Source organism: Rana temporaria, chromosome 3, assembly GCF_905171775.1.
Source record: "Rana temporaria chromosome 3, aRanTem1.1, whole genome shotgun sequence".
NCBI lineage: Eukaryota > Metazoa > Chordata > Amphibia > Anura > Ranidae > Rana > Rana temporaria.
The window spans coordinates 429365443-429387458 of record NC_053491.1 but is presented as its reverse complement, the minus strand read 5'-3'; the positions used below and the strand labels follow the sequence as shown (position 1 = coordinate 429387458).

Here is a 22016-nt window from a genome sequence, read left to right as displayed (position 1 = left end):
GTGCCATTCTGCCAACGTATATCTGCATTAGGTAGTCGGCAAGCAGTTAATAGCTGTAGATTGGTGTGAGATCATCTAAGGCAGGGGTCTCCAAACTTTGCAGCCAAGTTGTTCAGGAACTACAATTCCCATCATGTCAGTTGTACAATGCCTCATGGGATGTGGAGTTTCGCAACAGCTGGAGGGCCGTAGTTTGGAGATCCCCAAAAAGCATTGCTGTACAAGATTTGGAGTGAGATTTGGGAAGATCCCTATTGTGCTGCTCACTGGTCTCTTGCTAGAGAGAGCCTGAGGTCTCGCGGTGCAAGGATCTTCATGCTCCTGCTTTGTTTATTCTGTTGATCTTGGCTGCTTTCGGAATGTCATCCCATCAGCCATCAAATCCCCAATAATTGGGGGGGGGGGGGGGGCAGCTCTGCCATGAGGAAGCAAAGCTCTGCCCAGATGCCCACCTCCACACAGTGTCAAACAAGGTATGGTAAGTCGGTAGCAGGAAAAAAGGGTATCTGCTGGGAGCCTACAGACACTACTGGTAACTAGTCATTTGCCCTCTTCTTGCCTTTTTTGGGCACAGCAGAACAGGTCCTCTTTAAATTATTTAGCATGTCATAGTGTTCAGCACCACAGTGACAAGTGACATCCTATGAGTTGGGACGTTGTGTACAACCTACAATGGAGAAAACTATTTGATTCCCCTGCAGATTTTGTAAGTTTACCCACTTACAAAGAAATGAAGGGTCTATAAATAAGGATTTGGCTGCCAAATGACCGTGCCACTTTTTGCGATTCGGCACTGCGTTGCTTTAACTGACAATTGCGCGGCCGTGAGATGTGGTGCCCAAACAAAATTGACGTCCTTTTTTTTTTTTTTCACAAATAGAGCTTTCTTTTGGTGGTATTTGATCACCTCTGCGGTTTTTATTTTTTGCGCTATAAACAAAAATAGAGCGACAATTTAGAAAAAAACGTAAGTATCCCCAATTTAATATATTTTTTTCTCAGTTTAGGCCGATATGTATTCTTCTACATCAGGGGTGTCAAACTGGCGGCCCTCCAGCTGTTCCGAAACTACAAGTCCCATCATGCCTCAGCCTGTGAGAGTCATGCTTGTAACTGTTAGCCTTGCAATGCCTCATGGGACTTGTAGTTTTGCAACAGCTGGAGGGCCGCCAGTTTGACACCCCTGCTCTACATATATTTGTTTAAAAAAAAAAATGAGCGTTTATTGATTGGTTTGCGCAAAAGTTATAGCCTCTACAAAATAAGGGATAGTTTTATGGCATTTTTATTAATATTTTTTATTAGTAATGGCGGCGATCAGTGATTTTAATCGTGACTGCAACATTATGGCAGACACTTCTGATGCTATTTTGGGACCATTGTCATTTATTCAGTGATCAGTGCTGTAAAAATGCACTGATTACTGTGTAAATGACACTGGCAGGGGAGGGGTTAACCACTATGGGCGAGGAAGGGGGTTAAGTGTGTCCTAGGGAGTGACTCTAACAGTGGGGAGGCTGGGCTACAAGTGACACGACACTGATCACTGCTCCCAATGACAGGGAGCAGAAGATCAGTGTCCTGTCTCTAGGCAGAACAGGGAGATGCCTAGTTTACACAGGCATCCCCCTCATTCTGCAGCTCCGTGACACAATCGCGGGACACCGGCGGACATCGAGTTTGTGGGTCCCACAGTCACGGAGCTCGCCGCAGGGGCGCACGGCTCAAAATTCAAAGAGATAGATATATACACACGTTGCTTTGCGCAGCCGTTCCATTCTGCCGACGTATAAGTGCGTGAGCCGGTCAGCAAGCAGTTAAATGATAGAGATGGGAATATCAACCAAAAATCCTGAAAAAAATCACATGATACAAATGTTATAAACTTAGTTACAGTTCAGTGAGTGAAATAAGTATTTGATCCCCCAAGCAAAACATGACTTAGTACTTGGTGGAGAAACCCTTGTTGGCAAGCACAGGGCTGCCTGTGATATTGCAGGCCAACAATAGAACCTTGCGGCACGCTGTGCCTATACTCAAGGTGAGCACAGCACGCACAACCGCGTTGGAGATCTGGATGGTTCAGCCTACAGGTGTCCACCCATAACTGAAACCTACTCTGGTCTCGGTCACTCTAGTTTTCAGCTTCATAGGTATTAGGAGTCGGCACCTGTGTGTTTTTATCTGTCAGTAACCTTCTTCTCTTGGCTCCTGTGTTGGCCAAGTGCTCTCATCTCCCACCCATAGTACTCATTGTAGCCTCTTCTACCCCTCTGATCATAGCGGGTGTCTGACATACAGAAGAGGGATTATCGGCCCCTGTGGAGGAGTACGCAGTCTGATCACTCGGCAGATTAGAACTACAGCGATGCTGCATATGTTTCTAGTGCTGCAATCCGAGCTTGCTTTAATAAATGTTGCATGTGTTGTGCAGATGAATGGAATTCGGGTGGAAATTTGTAGATGCGCGGGATGCGCCATGAAACTTAAATACTGCTTATTTACTGCACATCTTTCATTTAAAATCGTCTGTTGCTTAAAGGGTATCCAAACAAAAAACTAAAATGTAATGTATTGCAACTTTCTTAGGATAGCCAGTTAAGCATAAATGGGGGGGGGGGGGGGGGGGGGGGAATGTAAACGAATGCAGTCAACACTTTTTGAACGCCCTTTACATATGTAGGCTCGACTTGCGTTCGCTTCTGTGTGCGCGGACAGGGGCGCTTTAAATCTTTCTTTTATTGTTTATTTTACTATAAGACTCCTCTCTCCTTCAGGCTGGAAAGGCCGAAATAAAAATAAACAACTTCGGCCTTTTCAGGCGCGTCACTGGCAATGCTTACTTCCGCCAGCCCGGACATGACATCATAACGTCGTGCCTGGGCCTCCAAAGGTCATAGAGATGACTGGGGACCATCTTGTTACCATAAATCTCTATGCTCAACTTCCGGTGGTGGCAGATTCATTCTTCGGCTCGCCGGTTGCCCCAAGCGAGCCGGTGGGGGGGGGGGGGGGGGATGTAGGGTTGGGATTATGTGGGCAACAGTAATAATCAAAAACAGTATATAAAAAATAGTTTAATTTATTATACAAAATGGTAGAAAAATTCATAACGATACAATATCACATAGAAGAAAAAAATACAGGCATATAAATAACAAAAAGACACAATGCCACAATACAAAATTCACCAACGTGGGTAGAATGGAAAAGTGGCTTATCCTTAGCGTATTCAATCTCTTCCTACCATTTTGAAAGAAAGTTCCATTTGATGGTCCTTATGGTTACATGTTTATCTTCATCGTCACTTCACATGTCATGTTGATGGACAATCTTTCTCATTTTTCTGCATGTGAACTTATTAACTAGATGCTGACCAGCTACCACAGTTCTACGGCCGCAGGTTGGCTCTCCTGCGCGAGAGCCCGTAGCTCTACGTCGGCTCTCGATGCGGCCACTAGGGGCACGTGCGTGCCGCCCGCTCGCTCCTGAATCACAGCCGAGCACACGCGATCGCTCGTTACAGAGCGAGGACCGGGAGCTGTGCGTGTAAACACACAGCTCCCGGTCCTGTCAGGGGAGAAATGCCTGACCGTCTGTTCATACAATGTATAAACAGCAATTAGTCATTTCCCCTAGTGAGTCCACCTCAGTTAGAACACACCCAGGGAACATACTTAACCCCTTCCCCGCTGCCTAGTGTTAACCCCTTCTATGCCAGTGGCATTTTTATAGTAATTGATGCATTTTTATAGCACTGATCGCTATAAAAATGCCAATGGTCTCAAAAATGTCCGAAGTGTCTGCCATATTGTCGCAGTACCGAAAAAAAATAACTATATAGCTATAACTTTTGCGCAAACCAATCAATAAACGCTTATTGCGATTTTTTTTTATTTTTTACGAAAAATATGTAGAAGAATACGTATCGGCCTAAACTGAGGAAATTTTATATATATATTTGGGGGATATTTATTATAGTAAAAAATATTCATTTTTTTTAAAAATTGTCGCTATATTTTTGTTTATAGCACAAAAACTAAAAACCGCAGAGGTGATCAAATACCACCAAAAGAAAGCTCTATTTGTGGGGGGAAAAAGACACCAATTTTGTTTGGGAGCCACGTCGCACGACCGCGCAATTGTCAGTTAAAGCGACGCAGTGCCGAATCGCAAAAAGTGCTCTGGTCTTTGACCAGCAATATGGTCCGGGGCTGAAGTGGTTAATCACGTTATTTCATTGTTTCACTGTCACATCCAGTGGTCACACTCACTCAGTGAGGTTTTTCTAAAATCATTAGCGGTGCACAGAATAGCCGCCTGTAAAAGATGATATCTGAATGATGCCTGCAGCTGCAGTGAGTGACATATTTTACTGCCCCTTCCCCACTCTTCGGCTCCATTCACACCTAGGCGTTTTCACGCCCACCGCTATTGCAGCCTGCAATACGCTGGAGTGGTGATTTAACATTGTCGGCTATGGAGATGGTTCACGCCGAATGCCTGAAGCTCAAAACAAGTCCCTGACCCTTTTTTTCAGGCGTCTTCGGCGTTCGGCCATATTACACAATGTGTAATCACCCTTCCAGCGAAAATCGTGGTAAAAAACGCTGCGTTTTGCCAAGGCAAATCGCGGTAAAAAACGCCGCAAATCGCCTACGCCTAGGTGTGAATGCAGCCTTCATCTTGAAACGATCCCCGAAGCAGCCGGCAGGATGGGGGAAGCTGGCAGCGCTGCATTGAGGACCAAGGGAGCACACAGGGGCCAGGTAGACAAACAGGAGGGTTGGTGGGGGGGCAGCATTTACTGTGACTGATCCCCTTTCCTCCTGTACCCGCTGAATGCTGCTGGGAAGGAGCGGAGGAGAGGTGGCTTTCAGCAGGTGCAGGAGGAAAGGGGATTGGTTGCAGTAAATGCAACTCCTGCCACCTCTCATTTCTATTTCGGGGGTTGGCAAGGATTGATCATGATCTACCGTGATTGACTGATTGCTGACCCTCGCTTTAGACTATGCAGGGCCTGCACCCTAGCTAGTACCTGAATGTTTGATTATGAAAACTGTAACTGATGACTCAAAAGCCATTCACCAGTTTCCAGCTGGGTTTCTATTGCCACCAGCTGAGTTTTCTATGTGTTCCTGCAGAGACCCCATGAAAATGTAGGGCACACCCCCCAGTAAGTAACCACTAGCTGCCTCTAGATATCTGATGGTGTAGCTGTTTGGATAGCTCTCGGATAGCGGAAGTCCTCTATTTGTCTTGTATAATTGAGGAAGAACATAAAAGGGTGTGGCTGTGTACATAAAGGACTCATTCAGATGATTGATGATCTCGCAGATACGGCTCATTGCTCTGCCCTTTCAGATCAGCTAGATCAGTGTTTCTCAACCTTTTTACCCCAGAGGAACAATTGAAATCATTTTCAGGTCTCAAGGAACCCTTACTAAAACCAATTTATTGGTGGTCAGTGAAATAAATGCCCCTTACATGTGTGGTCATGTGGAATAAGGCAGCCCTTACAGTGGTGGTCAAAATGCAATCCCTACCGATGGCTTAAGATTGTTGGCTTCATGCAACCGTCTCTACCAAGTGGGGGTGACCCCAGAACTATGCCGACACTAAGACCCCTTTCACACTGACACGTTTTTCAGGTGGTACAGCGCTTAAAATAGCGCTGCTATACCGCCTGAAAAAATCGTGCCCTGCAGGCTTCAATGTGAAAGCCCGAAGGCTTTCACACTGAAGCGATGCGCTAGCAGGACCGCTCCAAAAGTCCTGCTAGCCGCATCTTTGGAGCGGTATAGGAAACCTCCTTCCCATTGAAATCAATAGGAAACCGCGGTAATACCGCCCGCAATGCGCCTCTACAGAGGTATTAACCCTTCTTCTGGGGTTAAAACCGCACCGAATATCGCGGTAAATACAGCGGTATATCGGCGCTAAAAATCGCGCCGCTATACCGTCACCACACCTCCACTGCCCCATGTGAAAGGGGCCTTAACGGGGTTGTAAACCCTTGTGTGTTTTCACCTTCATGCATCCTATGTATTTAGGTGAAAAAACTTCTGGCAGTGACCCCCCCCCCCCCCCGTTTTACTTGCCTGAGCCCCTTAATTCACTCAGCAGGGACGCTCTCTGCACAGGGTCCCGGCTCTTGATAGATTGATAACAGCGCAGCAATTGGCTCCCACTGCTGTCAATTAAATCCAATGATGCAGGGGGGCGGTGCCGAGTCTGGCATTCGTGTCTATGGACGCCGAATGCTGGACTCGTGGCCGCAAGGTTAAGCGCGCCCCCCCAGGAGAGCACATCTCCTAGAGCAGTGATGGCGAACCTCGGCACCCCAGATGTGTTAGAACTACATTTCCCATGATGCTCCACTACACTGCAGAGTGCATGAGCATCATGGGAAATGTAGTTCTGAAACATCTGGGGTGCCAAGGTTCGCCATCACTGTCCTTGAGGGTTATCTGATGCGGGGAGGTGCCGAGGGACCCCCAGAAGATGAGGATCGGAGCCACTCTGTGCAAAATGAACTGCACAGTGGAGACACGTATGACATGTTTGTTATTTAAAAAAAAAAAAGGCAGCTTTACATTTACTTTAACCACTTGCTGCCCACCGTATAGCAAAATGATGGTGGCAAAGTGGTAGTTATATCCTGATCAGACGTCATATGACAAGATCAAGATAAGAAGCCCAGGGGCGCGCATCGCAGCGATCGTTGTTGCGGCGTGTCACTGACAGACTCCTTACCACGTGATGAGCTATGTCCAATCATGGCTGATCACGATGTAAACGGGAAGAGCCGGCTTTTCCTCACTCGCCGATCGGCTGCTCTCCTGATGGGGGGGGGGTCTGTGCTGATTGTTTATTAGCGCAGCCCCCACTGCGGATGCCCACATTGGACCACCAGGTATGGCCACCACTGATTACCAGGTATGGCATCCCTGGTGGCCATGGGTGCCAATATGTGCCCACACATGCCAATCGGTGCCCACCAGCGATACCTGCCAGTGCCTCCTAATCGGTACCCACCCATCATTGTCGCCTATAAGTGCCACCTCATTGGTGCCACCTTTTTAGTGCAGCCTCATCAGTGAAGTATAAAACGTACTTATTTACAGAATTTAACAAACAAACTTTTATTTATTTTTCAAAATTTTGTCTTTTTTTTGTTTTTGTTTAGCAAGAAATAACCGCAGAGGTGATTTAAATACCACCAAAAGTTTAGGTACAGTGTAGCATGACTGCGCAATTTGTCATTTAAACGGCGACAACGCTGAAAATTTGGTTTGGGCAGGAAGGGTGGAAAGTGCCCGGTATTGAAGTGGTTAAGATAGGTCAATTGGCCACAGCTCATGGAACCTTTAGGGAACCCTTTGGGTTCCACAAAATCCTGGTTGCGAATGGCTGAGCGCGATTGGTTTTGGCTGCAGCACTGACAGTCTATCTTTCATCTGTAAGGAAGGACTGAAATGCCATTCAGATACAGCACAGAACAAACAGCGACGTGTGCAGGGACACTTTCCTTTGCAAACCACCGGTGTTTATGTAGTACTTAGACATGCTGTGTGTGGATGTTCACTTTGCTCAGCCATGAAAGTGAATGCATTTTGTGCAGCAAAACCCATAGAGCTCAGAGGGGAGTGGGGGGCTATGGCTGAGAAATGAACACGTTTTTACAATTACCATAGCTATAAGGTTTTAAAATGTTTAAACCTTTGTTTTCTATTATAAACCAGAAAAGTCTTTCTGTGCACTCCTCTGATCCTGGTTTAATTTGTTGTTTAGACCCAACTTTATCCTCCTGTGAATGGAGGAGGTGGGGATGAATGTCACAATCTCCACTTCTCCAATCTCAGAATACCTTGCACTCTCTGAGAAGAATGCAAGCCATTTTCAGGATGGAGGAGCTACAGAGCCAGCAAAATGCTGAATCGTTGTACTCCAGTTGAAAGTTGAAGTCTTGGACGTTCAGTGCTTATTGTACAGGCTGCTTAACCACTTAAGACCCAGACCAATATGCAGGTTAAGGACCTTGCCCCATTTTCCAATTCGGCACTGCGTCGCTTTAACTGACAATTGCGCGGTCGTGCGACATAGCTCCCAAACAAAATTGGAGTCCTTTTCTCCCCACAAATAGAGCTTTCTTTTGGTGGTATTTGATCACCTCTGCGGTTTTTAGTTTTTGCGCTATAAACAAAAATAGAGCGTCAATTTAAAAAAAAAAAAGCTATATTTTTAACTTTTTGCTATAATATCCCCCAAAAAGATGTAAAAAAAGTTTTTTTTTTCCCTCAGTTTAGGCCGATACGTATTCTTCTACCTATTTTTATAAAACAAAATCGCAATAAGCGTTTATCGATTGGTTTGTGCAAAAGTTATAGCGTTTACAAAATAGGGGATAGTTTTATGGCATTTTTATAAAAAAAAAAAAAAATTACTACTAATGGCGGCGATCAGCTATTTATTTTATTTTTATTTTTTACGTGACTGCGACATTATGGCGGACACATCAGACAATTTTGACACATTTTTGGGACCATTTTCACTGCAAAAAGTGCTATAAAAATGCATTGATTACTGTGAAAATGACAATTGCAGTTTAGGAGTTAACCACTAGGGGGCGCTGAAGGGGTTAAGTGTGAACTCATCTGTGTTTCTAACTGTAGGGGGGCGGGGCTGGACGTGTGATGTCATTGATTGTATTTCCCTATATCAGGGAACAGACGATCAATGACTTTGCCACAGTGAAGAACAGGGAAGCTGTGTTTACACACACCTCTCCCCGGTCTTCAGCTCCTGTGACCGATCGCGGGACTCCGGCGGCGATCGGGTCACGGAGCTTCGGACCGAGTCGCGTGCGACCCACAGCTGGGCTCTTTGAAGGCGACGCACCTGTACATGCCTGTGCCCAGCCGTGCCATTCTGCCGATGTATATGTGCAGGAGGTGGTCCTTAAGTGGTTAAAAGTAGGAAATGCGAGTCTTTCCAAACTCAGCAGTAGCCACACATGGCAAACACTTAGTTTTAGGCCCCTTTCAGACTGGGGCGGGAGCTGCGGTGGCGGTATAACGCCGCTAAAAATAGCGGCGCTATACCGCCGGAATTGCCGCGGGTATCAGCCGCTAGCGGTGCGGTATTAACCCCCGCTAGCGGCCGATAAAGAGTTAATACCGCCCGCAATGCGCCTCTATAGAGGCGCATTGCGGGAGGTATTGCCGCGGTTCCCATTGTTTTCAATGTGAAGGATCGGTATACATGCCGCTCCTCTCACCGCTCCAAAGATGCTGCTGACAGGAGATTTTTTTGTCTCCCGCCAGCGCATCCCCTCAGTGTGAAAGCCCTCTGGCTTTCACATTGAGTCTGCAGTGCAGGAGTTTTTCAAGCGGGATAGCAGCGCTATTTTTAGCGCTTTACCGCCTGAAAAACTCCTCAATGTGAAAGGGGCCTTAGTGTGTTTGTGTGTGTGTGTTTTTTTTTTTTTTCCACAGGGCAAATGTCCAAAAAATAGCCCTTGATCATGGTTTGACCTTAACCACTTCAATACTGGGCACTTTTACCCCATTGCTGCAAAGGCCAGTTTTCAGCTTTGAGCGCTGTCACATTTTGCAATGCTGCACCCAAACATAATTATACTTTTTTTGAGACAGAGCTTTATTTTTGTGATATTTAATCACCACTGAGCTTTTTATTTTTTGCTAAACAAATGAAAAAAGACTGAAAATGTTGAAAAAAAGTTTCTTTTGTTTCTGTTATAAAAATTTGTAATTAAGTAATTTTTTCTCCTTCACTGATGTGCACTGATGAGGAGGCACTAATATGCAGCACTAATGGGGTAGCCTTTATGGGCACTGATGAAGAGGCACTAATATCCAGCACTGATGGGCAGCTTTTATGGGCACCAATATCCAGCACTGATGGGCAGCCTTTATGAGCACTAATATCCAGCACTGATGGGCAGCTTATATGGGCACTAATATCCAGCACTTATGGGCAGCTTTTAAGGGCACTAATATCTGGCATTGATGGCAGCCTTTATGGGCACTAATATCCAGCACTGATGGGCGGCAATGATGAGCAGGTACTGACAGGCAGCATTGGTGGGCATCACTAATGGGGGCTGCACTGATGATGATTGCTCTGATTATCAGCACAGACCTCCCCCTGTCAGGAAAACTGACCCTTCCTGTTTACACTGATCAGCTGTGATTGGGCACAGCTGATCACATGGTAAAGAGCCTATGTCATGGGCTCTTTACTGTGATCGGAGATGCAGTGTGTCTGAGAGACCACCGATCGGCTGTGCTGCGTGCCATGCTGTGAAGGACATCATGTGACGCCCAGTCACAACAATTAAACCACTACCTGGCTGTCATTTTGCTATATGCTGGGCGGGATGTGGTTAAAGCTGGGCACCAGACTTGGCCTCAGTCTTGCACAGTTGTACATGTTCCTCTTTTGTACTGAAATAGCTTACTCTGATTTCACTGAACACTGAGTGCTTCTTAGTGTGCATTTGAAGCTGCAGCAAGTCGGACATCTTTTTTTCCTTCTTTATTCTTTTCTTTTTTTCCTTCTTTATTCTTTTCTTTTTTTCCCTTCTTTATTCTTTTCTTTTTTTCCCTTCTTTATTCTTTTCTTTTTTTCCTTTATTCTTTTCTTTTCTTTTTTCTTCGTTATTCTTTTTTTCTTTTTTTTCTTCTTTTATGTTTTGATTCTTTCAGTCATACCAGCTCAAGTAGATCTAAACCCAATCAATAAAATATCATATAAGCTATTAAATGTTGTAGATTCAAAAGTTGCTTTATTTTATTTAAATAATGCCTGCTGATCCTGCCATGCAGGTCCATTCATTTCCAGTTTTGGGGTGATCACTAGTTGTGCCCGTGTTATTACACTGTCACATGCACCCCTGGTGAAGCCAGTATAAACAAATGTTGTGCTGCCAATGGGCACATAAAATGGGCAGGATGCGATCATCAGCGCTAATATGCAACAAAGGATAATTTAAAAAAATGGAAATTGTTGCTCAGTTTTAGAAAACTATATCTTTCCATTGGGAGATAGATCTACTTTAAGCCTAATTCTGCGTACACATGGTCGCAATTTCCGATGGGAGCTTTTTGTCGGATATTCCAACCGTGCGTATGCCCCATCTGACTTTTTCTGGTTCTCTATTTTTCCGACGGAAAAAATTTCTATCAGAAAATCTGTTTGTATGCAATTCCGACGCACTGAAAACCACGCATGCTCAGAATCAAGTCAACGCATGTTCGGAAGCATTGAAATTAATTTTTCTCGGTTCGTCGTAGTGTTGTACGTCACCGTGTTTTTTTGACGGTTGGAATTTTTGTGTGACCGTGTGTATGCAAGCCAAGCTTTAGCGGAATTCCGTCGTGTGTACGCGGAATAATAGTTTGCATTTGGTCTTACTGATTTATACCCTGTATGCTCATTTTGTGTATTCTGTAGCAATGGATAGAAACCTCACATAAGCTGACGTGTACGTTTCTGACACTAACCAGATTAAAGCTGTGATGTTATCTGTGATGATGTTCACACAGAGGATTGGGATGAATGTACGCCATTGACGGAGTTGCTGACTTCACGCGTTGCTTCCTATGACGCGGTAATGGCTCTGTACAGAGGGGGTGTGGTGGTGTCTTACAGGTAACTGAGAAGCGTAGGATGTTGATGGGGGGGGGGGGGGGTGATCAGAAGGAACTAGGATGTGGCATGTGATGGGTTAATGAGGCACCGATCGAACACTTGTAGAATGATTTTTGGAAGCCGAGCTGCTATGAAAGAAGGGTTAATCGCACCACACTGCAGGTCACTGCTAATGAGCTTTTATCTCGGTTTAATCCCCTTTAGCGGTTATTAATAGCAGGCCCAACCCCTCACAATGTGGTCAGCTGTGGGCAATTGCGTCTCTTCCTGCCCCCCTGCTTCTATGGCTCTGCGAAGTCTTGCACCCACTCTCTGTGGATGCCCTGTTTCAGCAGCCCATGCTCTCCACCGTAGGCATCGTTCGGCGCTGGAAGCTGGCCACTTCTTCCACTCCTGCCCTGGACCAAGAGGGGCTGGAACGATACGGTATGGAACACTTTATTAGGCTTTTGATGGGTTTAATAGAGAATGAGAGATGTAGTTGCCAGGCACAAAATGAATTTAATTGCCACATTAATCATCCACAGAACCTGTGTAATTTAACTTAATAAGTGTTTGGTTTTAACCACTTGCTTACTGGGCACATATACCCCCCTCCTGCCCAGGTGAAATTTCAGCTTTCGGCACTGCGTCGCTTTAACTAACAATTGCGCGGTCGTGCGACGTGGCTCCCAAACAAAATTGATGTCCTTTTTTCCCCACAAGTAGAGTTTTCTTTTGGTGGTATTTGATCGCCTGTGCGGTTTTAATTTTTTGCGCTATAAACAAAAAAGAGCGACAATTAAAAAAAAAATACAATATTTTTTACTTGTTGCTATAATAAATATCCCAATTTAAAAAAAACTAAAACACATTTTTTTTCTCAGTTTAGGCCGATACGTATTCTACATATTTTTGATTAAAAAAATAAAAATCGCAATAAGCGACTGGTTTGCGCAAAAGTTATAGCGCCTACAAAATAGGGGACAGAATTAATATTTTTTTTTTTATTTTTTTTTTTTATTGGGACTGCGACGTTATGGCGGACACATCGGACACTTTTGACACATTTTTGGCGCCATTCACATTTATACTGCGATCAGTGCTATAAATATGCACTAATTACAGTATAAATGTGACTGGCATTGAAGGGGGTGAGGAAGGGGTTAAATGTGTGTCCTATATAGTGTTCTAACTGTAGGTGGAGGGGGGGTGACCGATCTATGTCCCTATGTACAAGGGACACAGATCGGTCTCCTCTCCAGAGACAGCACCGGCAATGAGAGATGATCTCATATGTTTACATATGAGATCATCTCTCATTGGCCGCACAGATCGCCTAGCAAATGGCCACTCTGATTGGCCGTTCGCGGCAATCTGTAATTGGCTGTGTCCAAGGGAAACGGCCAGCACAGAAGTTCCCCGCTGTGCGCTCTGGAGCGCGCGCGGGGAACGCGCAAAGGGGTGGACGTCAATTGACGTCCACTTGGCTTTTCAGGTCCGCGCTGTAGCCGTCATTCGACTATAGTGCGGACCCCTAGTGGTTAAAGGGATGAGGTGGCAACCCCAGCCTAAGTCCGATCCCGCGATGTGCATGAAAGCAGAGGCTCTCTACCTTCTCATTGGTGGAGACTCGGCAGCGGGAGCCATTGAGCAGGGGGCAGGGCCAAGCCATGCTCTGTGTGTTTTATGGAGACAGTGGCGGTTTGGAAGCAAGCATGCACGTGCGCCCCCATAGCAGTGGGGAGGAGGAGCCAGGAGCGCTGGTGGGGGACCCAAGAAGGATCAGGACTGCTCTGTGAGAATTTCACAGAGCAGGCAAGTATAAACATTTTTGTTGTTTTGATTAATAAAATCAATAAATAAACCGCGCATTTACGATGACTTTAGCACCTTCTCGTCCCTTGACCTCCTCCTTCCTCTGTACATTTTTACCTATCTCATTCACTATTATCAAGATCAATACCCGCATTGTTCTTGGTTTGTATTTTATTTAAAAAAAAGTCTTTCTTCCTTTATTTCATCTCGCCGCTGATGATCTCCTACATGGCTGCGTTGCTTTTCTCTATTTTCCTGACATATGTGTTGAAACAGCCACTTGTTCCCATCGGAAGCCCGTGTGACAGGGTGACATTGCAGGAACACGGCTAGGAAATGGGGATAGAGCATTGTCATGAAGAGGATCACCAGAGGTTATTTTTATGAAAGCTGCAGACTTGGGAAAGACATTACAATGTCTAACGTCATATGAAGTTTCAGAGAATGGACCCACTTCTAGTGTGTATGAAGTACAGCGCATGAGAGCGGGCAGTGCCATTATGTACTCTGGGACTGAATAGTGCAGAAAAGTGGGCAGTGCCATTGGGGTGGGTATACCCTGAATTCTGGGGTGAGGATAGTGCAGAAGGGCTGGCAAGCATGCACTCTGGGCAAGGCTCGAGCAGGCAGTATGATTGTGCTGGATATGCACTGCTCTCTGGGGTGAAGATGGCACAGGACAGCAGGCAGTGCCATTGCCTTCTAAATATATGCTGCACTCTGGGGTGAGAATAGTGTGGGAGAAAGCAGGCAGTGCCATTGTAGTAGATATATTCTGCCCTCTGCAGCGAGGTTGGCACAGGAGAGAAGTTACTGCAATTGTGGTGGATATATCCTGCACTCTGGGGTGAGGATAGCAGAAGAGAGCAGGCAGTACCATTGTGGTGAATATATACTGCCCTCTGCAGTGAGGATAGCACAGGAGAGCAGGCAGTGCCATTGTGGTGAATATATATACTGCCCCCTGCAGTAAGGATAGCACAGGAGAGCAGGCAGTGCCATTGTGGTGAATATATATACTGCCCCCTGCAGTAAGGATAGCACAGGAGAGCAGGCAGTGCCATTGTGGTGGATATGAACTGCACTCTGGGGTGAAGAAAGTACAGGAGGATGGCACAGGAGAGCAGGCAGTGCCATTGTGGTGGATATGAACTGCACTCTGGGGTGAAGAAAGTACAGGAGGATGGCACAGGAGAGCAGGCAGTGCCATTGTGGTGGATATGAACTGCACTCTGGGGTGAAGAAAGTACAGGAGGATGGCACAGGAGAGCAGGCAGTGCCATTGTGGTGACAATACTCTGCACACTAGGGTGGGAATAGCACAGGAGAGTTGGTATTGTGATTGTGGTAGATAAATGCAGCACTCTGGTGAATTTATCCTGCACCCTGCGGTGAGGACAGCACAAGAGAGCTGGCAGTGGCAGTGTGGTGAATCTCTCCCTCACTATGGGTAAGGATGGCCCTATGGACTCTGGGATGAGGATAGCGCAGGAGAGCTGGTGGTGCCATTGCAGTAGTTACACTATGGACTCTGGGGCGAGGATAGCACAGGAGAGCTGGTGGTGCCATTGCGGTAGATACATTATGCACTCTGGGGGTGAGGATGGCACAGGAGAGCTGGAGGTGCCATTGTGGTAGATACACCACACACTATGGGTAAGGATAGCACAGGGGAACTGGTGGTGCCATTGTGGTAGATACACCATGCACTCTGGGGTGAGGCTGACACAGGAAAGCTGGTGGTGCCATTGCGGTAAATACACCATGCACTCTGGGGTGAGGATGGCACAGTAAAGCTGGTGGATGTACCATGCACTCTGTGGCAAGAATAGTGCTTTATGGCCAAATATGGAGCAGGCCGCAGTCTGCAAAGGAGATCTGTACAGTGCTGGGTGGTGGCTGGAAGAGACTGTTGAAGGGCTGTGGGTGGAGAAATTTCCAATGTTTGTATGTACACAAAACTTGACCTCAGTGCTCTTGGGTGTGGTTCATTTATAGTAAAAGCAGATTATAAATCATGCATCCCCCTCTGTGACAGTGCAATTCACACACCAAGCTGGAAATTTCCACAAATAGACTCCCCACTGGGTGGCGCTACAGTATAAGCTTGACATAGGAGCTGATCAGTTTTAGGAAGCAGGTTTTGTAGATGAGAATTCAAGGCGGGCATAAGAATGTCTAATCGCTCATGTCTGTTTTGTTTTTTGAATGCTTTTTTTGACAGGAGGATTAATGGGCCGCATCCGATTTTGAAAGTCGGAAGTATAAGTATAGTCAGGATCTTGATGCTGTTACAATTTCAGTCTGGAATCGATATATCCAGATTTAGAAACGGTAATGATCATAGAACCTGGGGGCCGGAGATTTATACCTAAATACAGACTTGTGGCACTCAGGAATTTGAACCCCCCAGCACTGCAAGGGTTAATTGTTCTTTTATTCTAGAGGTGCAGGGATAAGGTGAAATACTGATGTCCCATGCTTCAGGCTCCCTCCTATGTATTGCCACCTCTCTAAGGTTACTACAGTTATGGGCACAGTTTATTGCCCTGCTCTGTATGTGATGAAGAAGAGGAACCACCCAAAGTCCACAGTTTTGAGCAGAAGAGAACCACGCTGGAGCCTGCTGGACTAAGGGATAGGGGAAGTAAAATCTACACCACCAGGCTAAAGCATTTAACCCTCGCGGGGCATCTTATTGCAAGAGTATATTCGGCTTTACAATCTGAACTTGGGCAGATCTGTGTATTCATGACAGAGAAGACTGCCCAGGTTACAGGAAACTGCCAACGTAAACCAGTTGGCTCACCCTACTTTGTAAGGAGGCTCCAGGTCCATAAAGCAGGCCCTCCAGGTGAATGTTCCAGCTCTCTTTTATGTTGAAACCTTTTAGGGCAGTGGTTCTCAACCTTTCTAGTGCCGTGACCCTTGGTAAAATTTCCCAAGTTTTGGGGACCCTTAACAGTAAAATTATTTGCGTAGCATGGGTTGTCAGCACCCAAGCCAAGACAAGTAATTTGCACCCCTAACCCACGGACATTTAGCACTCCTTGAGTCCCTTCCACTCATACAGTATTAAAACCCCTTATGGTAGATTTTAGGATGTACCACTCTTTCTTTGTTTTCCTTTCTTTCTCTTGTTCTTTCTCTTATTCTTTCTCTCCCTCTTTCTTTCTCCACCTCTTTTCTTCTCCTGTCCATGTATTCTCTATTTGTATTCCTTCTCTTGCTCCTTGGTGGGCTGGTGGGGGGAATGGGATCAGTGGCTGTGCTGGTGGGGGGAATGGGATCAGTGGCTGTGCTGGTGGGGGGAATGGGATCAGTGGCTGTGCTGGTGGGGGGAATGGGATCAGTGGCTGTGCTGGTGGGGGGAATGGGATCAGTGGCTGTGCTGGTGGGGGGAATGGGATCAGTGGCTGTGCTGGTGGGGGGGATGGGATCAGTGGCTGTGCTGGTGGGGGGAATGGGATCAGTGGCTGTGCTGGTGGGGGGAATGGGATCAGTGGCTGTGCTGGTGGGGGGAATGGGATCAGTGGCTGTGCTGGTGGGGGGAATGGGATCAGTGGCTGTGCTGGTGGGGGGAATGGGATCAGTGGCTGTGCTGGTGGGGGGAATGGGATCAGTGGCTGTGCTGGTGGGGGGAATGGGATCAGTGGCTGTGCTGGTGGGGGGAATGGGATCAGTGGCTGTGCTGGTGGGGGGAATGGGATCAGTGGCTGTGCTGGTGGGGGGAATGGGATCAGTGGCTGTGCTGGTGGGGGGAATGGGATCAGTGGCTGTGCTGGTGGGGGGAATGGGATCAGTGGCTGTGCTGGTGGGGGGAATGGGATCAGTGGCTGTGCTGGTGGGGGGAATGGGATCAGTGACAGTGCTGGTGGGAGGAATGGGATCAGTGGCTGTGCTGGTGGGGGGAATGGGATCAGTGGCTGTGCTGGTGGGGGGAATGGGATCAGTGGCTGTGCTGGTGGGGGGAATGGGATCAGTGGCTGTGCTGGTGGGGGGAATGGGATTAGTGGCTGTGCTGGTGGGGGGAATAGGATTAGTGGCTGTGCTGGTGGGGGGAATGGGATGAGTGACAGTGCTGGTGGGTGAATGGGATGCGTGACAGTGCTGGTGGGAGGAATGGGATCAGTGACAGTGCTGGTGGGGAGTTGGGGTAAGTGGCAGTACTGGTGGGGAGTTCTGATCAGCCAACTTAGGTGCTCTTGATCAAGGTCATCTGCTGATCTGAGAACTGTAGTGGGGACTTTTAATGGCATCTATAATCACAGGTAGTGTTACTCACTGTGTCTCTGGCCCCTCCCACTTTACATTCCTCACCAGTCAGCTGACCTCTAGTCTCTGCCCCCCAGCCATGCTGTGAACTGAATGGGCGGCCACGGGCTCCAGGAACAGCCCTGCTGGGCAGCTGCAAAAAGGCTGTGAGAGTGGTGCAGGCTTCAGGAACAGCCCAGGATTTGGTGACCCCTGGCAAATCATCATTTGACCCCCAGGTTGAGAACCACTGTTTTAGGGTTTCCCCAATCCCTGGAGCTTTATTTGGCCGTTATCAACCACTCCGCTTCCTCGATAGTGACTGCCCTTCCTCCTTCCTTTTTGCCAAATGTGATAGGTAGTCTCACTTGCTAATAGGAAAATGTCATGGGCCACTATTCTTATGCAAACACGCACACAGCCTGCTCTCCTCCTCTATCGGCCTTCCAGTCTTATCCACCAAGACAGAAGGGGATGGAGCCCCTTCTGTTTCTTTAAGTGGATCGGATTGGAGATAGGTGGGTGTAAACTGACAAAAGTCAGTTTACATCTGCCACTCTATAGAGGTGAACAGAGGGTCCGATTTGGGTCCACCTGAAACACAGGCCGACCCGATCAGACCGATCGTGTGAAACGGGCCTAAGGCTGCTTTCACACTGATGCACTGTGGTTTACCTGAACCTCAACTGACCTCAATCGTCACTTCCTCCGGATTCCTTCAGGTATCGCTGGCTGCTGTTCCCCATTCGGCTATGGCTGGTGGATGTTGCAGGCGGACCCGCAATCTGGGCTTGCCGACCCGCCATCCAAGAGCTGGAGGTTGTGGGCCACATCAGACCCCTGCCATAAGCAGTGCAGAGTTCTTTTCTGCCTAGTGTCCTACTCCTGTAGGTGGCGATATAACTTTATGGTCATGGTTTAGAAGAGTCTGTCCCTGAAGTCCCCGTGGAATGTGTCAAGTAAGGATGAGCTCCAGCCTGTTGGCATAGTACACGTGCAGAGCCCGCCAGGAAGTCTGCACGGCGCTGCGCTAATCACAGCCAGGGAGACATTTCCCGATCTCTGCAGCCGAGCATCTGGGAAGCGTCTCCCTGGCTGTGATTGGCACAGCGCCGTGCAGACTTCCTGACGGGCTCTGCACGTGTACTATGCGAACACGCCAGAGCTCATCCTTAGTGTCAAGGCAAAAGTTGATTTCCAAGACCAGAATGGGAGGTGTGACAGTTGTGGGACCACCTTGTTCTAGTTGCATAATCCCATCCTTGGTGTCAGAAAGGCTTCAAAGATGTTTTTACGTGCCTAAAGGTGTGAATCATTGCTAAAGTAGAAATGGTAAAATGGCATTATATAGGGAAGACTGATGGTGTCAAAGATGGCGGCTCCATTCAGGAAAGGGCCACTTATTAGAACTGAAAAAGCTGCTTGGATAAGTTGCGAAACGTCTTCAACATTACAGCACAAGTAAAGGTTGAATGTCGCCAACTACAAGGGATGACCTAGATCCGTGGTCTCCAAACTGTGGTCCAGATGCTCCCACTGACACCATCGATGGAACATGATTACTTCTACTGACATCAACAACGGGGCACCATTCCTTCCACTGACACCAACAATGGGGGTGCCATTCTTTCCACGATCATCAACCATTGGGAGCCATTCCTTCCATTGACCTCAACAATGGGGCACCATATTTCACACTGACACCAATGATGACACACCTTTTCTTCCACTGACGCCAACAGTGAGAACAGTGGCACACTATTTTTTTTTTTTCAACTGGCGCCAACAATGAGGCACAATTCCGCCTCCTACTGACCATAGATGCTATGTAATTTATTTTACTCCATATTAAAACTTGTCCACTGATAAGGGGGCATTTTTTGCTCCTGCTCTCCAGTTTTGCCCCCTCCAGGTCTGAAGTACAGTAAACTGGCCTTTGTTTAAAAAGTCTGGAGACCCCTGACCTAGATAAAAAAGAACCTTCAGAGTTCTTAAAAAATGTTTCCATGGGGTTTACTGTCGCCTGTGGGAGATTGGACACTAGGCACAAAAAACATGGGTGGCGGGGCATATATCACACTTTTGCTTGGCCTCTTCAAGGAGGTTGGATGTCTTCAGCTGTGCAGTTTCTATTTGTTTCTAGACTTCGCTATGATTCTCCTTTTTTAAATGTTTTTCCTGGTCAGTTTGCTGTACTGGGTGCTGTGCTGCACAGCAGCTTTGGCTACTTATTTACCATGCCAAAGGAATAATACTTGAGAGCTAATTAATGAGTAAGCGTGGGTTGAAAAAAAATGAGTAAATCTGGTTATGTTCTAACAATAACAAGAAAACATGATCTCTGCTTGCCACTATTTACATACATGCTGGCCAAATCCCATGCTGGAAGAGAAGGGTCCTTTTTTAGTAGGAGGCGAGGGGGTAGAAAGGTGCCTTGGCGTGAAGCTGTCAAACCTTAACTTGAAAATTTATTGGATGGCATGGAAAGTTTTGGCCAGGTGTGTGTGTGTGTGTGTGTGTGTGTGTGTGTGTGTTGTTTTTTTTTTTTTTTGTCCACTCACTGCAACTGTGGGTCACAGAACATTGTGTATCTCTTTTGAATAAGATGAAACAACTTCTGCATGTTATGTCAGTAGGTAAGATCAATAAACCTGACACAGCAAGCGCTTAGTGCATTTTCACCTACACATTTTATTGAATAAAAAGTAGCAACAACATACAAACATGAGAAGGATATGAGCATATCGGATATCAACTACAGCTTAGGCGATGCCAAAGGTAGCTGCTTCTGGAAAGCTGACATTTTGGGGGACATGCCCCCTTCCTCGGAGCTTTGAGGAAGAGGTCATGTCCCCCGAAACACGTCAGCTTTCCAAATGCATCTACTTTAGAATTGCCTAAGCTGGAATTGTTTTCTGATTTGCTTATACCTTCTCATGTTTGTTACTTTTAATTCAATACATTTGGTGCTGGTGATGCACTATACCAGGGGTAGGCAACATTTTGAGCACAGTGTGCCACATTTTTTTTTTTTTTTTTTGAAGAAATTCAACGTGCCAATTTTATAACAAATCCCTTCTTTCTGAGATAGTTGCAACCAAGCAAGTCCTCTTCCTCCAGCCGGTGGACTGGGCTAGCAGGACTTTGATTGGCTTTAAAAGTTGCCAATGACAGTCCTTCTCCTCCTGGAAACAGGGAATGCCCCCCTACCAGAACTGCACCCAATCTCTTCCCCATCACAAAAACTGACGATCGCAGCTACAGCAAAGTTAGGTGCAGTGTGGGGAATTCAGAAATTGGAATGCATTAGTGTCTAATAAACCAAAAAGTTACACCGCAGTGTGACAAAGCCACGTTCTCACCTCTCCAAGCTCCGCTGCGTCACGTAGTTGGTTTGCGGTATGTTCAACATGTGCCATGGTCGGACGGGCAGTGAATAATAAATATATATATATATATATATATATATATATATATATATATATATATATATATATATATATATATATATATATATATATATATATATATATATATATATATAAATTTTTTGTCATATAGGGGATGTCTGTTTTAATAGTGGATGGGTCATGTCAGTCTGAACGGCTTGTTTTAAGCGCTTAGCGGTCCACCTTTATTAGTAGGATCTGTAAAAGCTCCTACAATGGGCATGTGAGTATCAGAGCTGGACCATGGAGTAATGGAAAAATGCGGTCTGGTCTGATGAATTCTAAAACGGTTTAAGAAACACAGCAACAAGTTTGAGGTGTTAACTTGTCCTGCAGATTCTCCAGATCTCAATCCAATGGAGCTTCTGTTGGATATGCTGGGAAAAACCAAGTACGATCCATGGAGGTCCCACCTCCAAAACTTACAGGGCTTAAAGGATCTACCTTGATGGATTATGGTTTGCGGTCATTATGCATTTCTGCAATACATACACATTTCCTATGTTTTATCCCTTTAAAATTCCTCCAAATACAGAAAATGCTTAAAGGGGTTGTAAAGGTAAAACAAAAAATTTCCCTAAACGGCTTCCTTTACCTTAGTGCAGTCCTCCTTCACTTACCTCGTCCTTCCATTTTGCTTCTAAATGTCCTTATTTCTTCTGAGAAATTCTCACTTCACGGTGGTCAGTAAAATCAGACAAGCAGGAAGTGAACAGAACAGAGAAGAAATAGAGCAACTTCTGAGCAAAAACGAACAATGAGGAAGTGAAAAGAGGAATGTCTGCAGGTAAAGGATGCTTGTTATGAAAAAAAATAAAATTCCTTTACAACCCCTTTAAT

The 22016-nt window shown here is 46.2% G+C and overlaps 1 protein-coding gene across 4 annotated transcripts in view; it reads left to right on the top strand.

Annotated features, from left to right (window-relative positions):
* PRKACA (protein kinase cAMP-activated catalytic subunit alpha) overlaps positions 1-22016 on the top strand; it is a 91160-nt gene that overhangs the window by 14968 nt on the left and 54176 nt on the right. The window contains exon 1 of one of the 4 annotated variants that reach the window (XM_040346316.1): positions 12000-12102. The exons of the other annotated variants lie outside the window; for them this stretch is intronic. Coding sequence (XP_040202250.1) covers positions 12015-12102 — 88 coding nt within the window. The 5' untranslated portion in view covers positions 12000-12014. Of the gene's footprint in view, positions 1-11999; positions 12103-22016 lie in introns of those variants that run through there. 4 annotated transcript variants of the gene reach the window in all.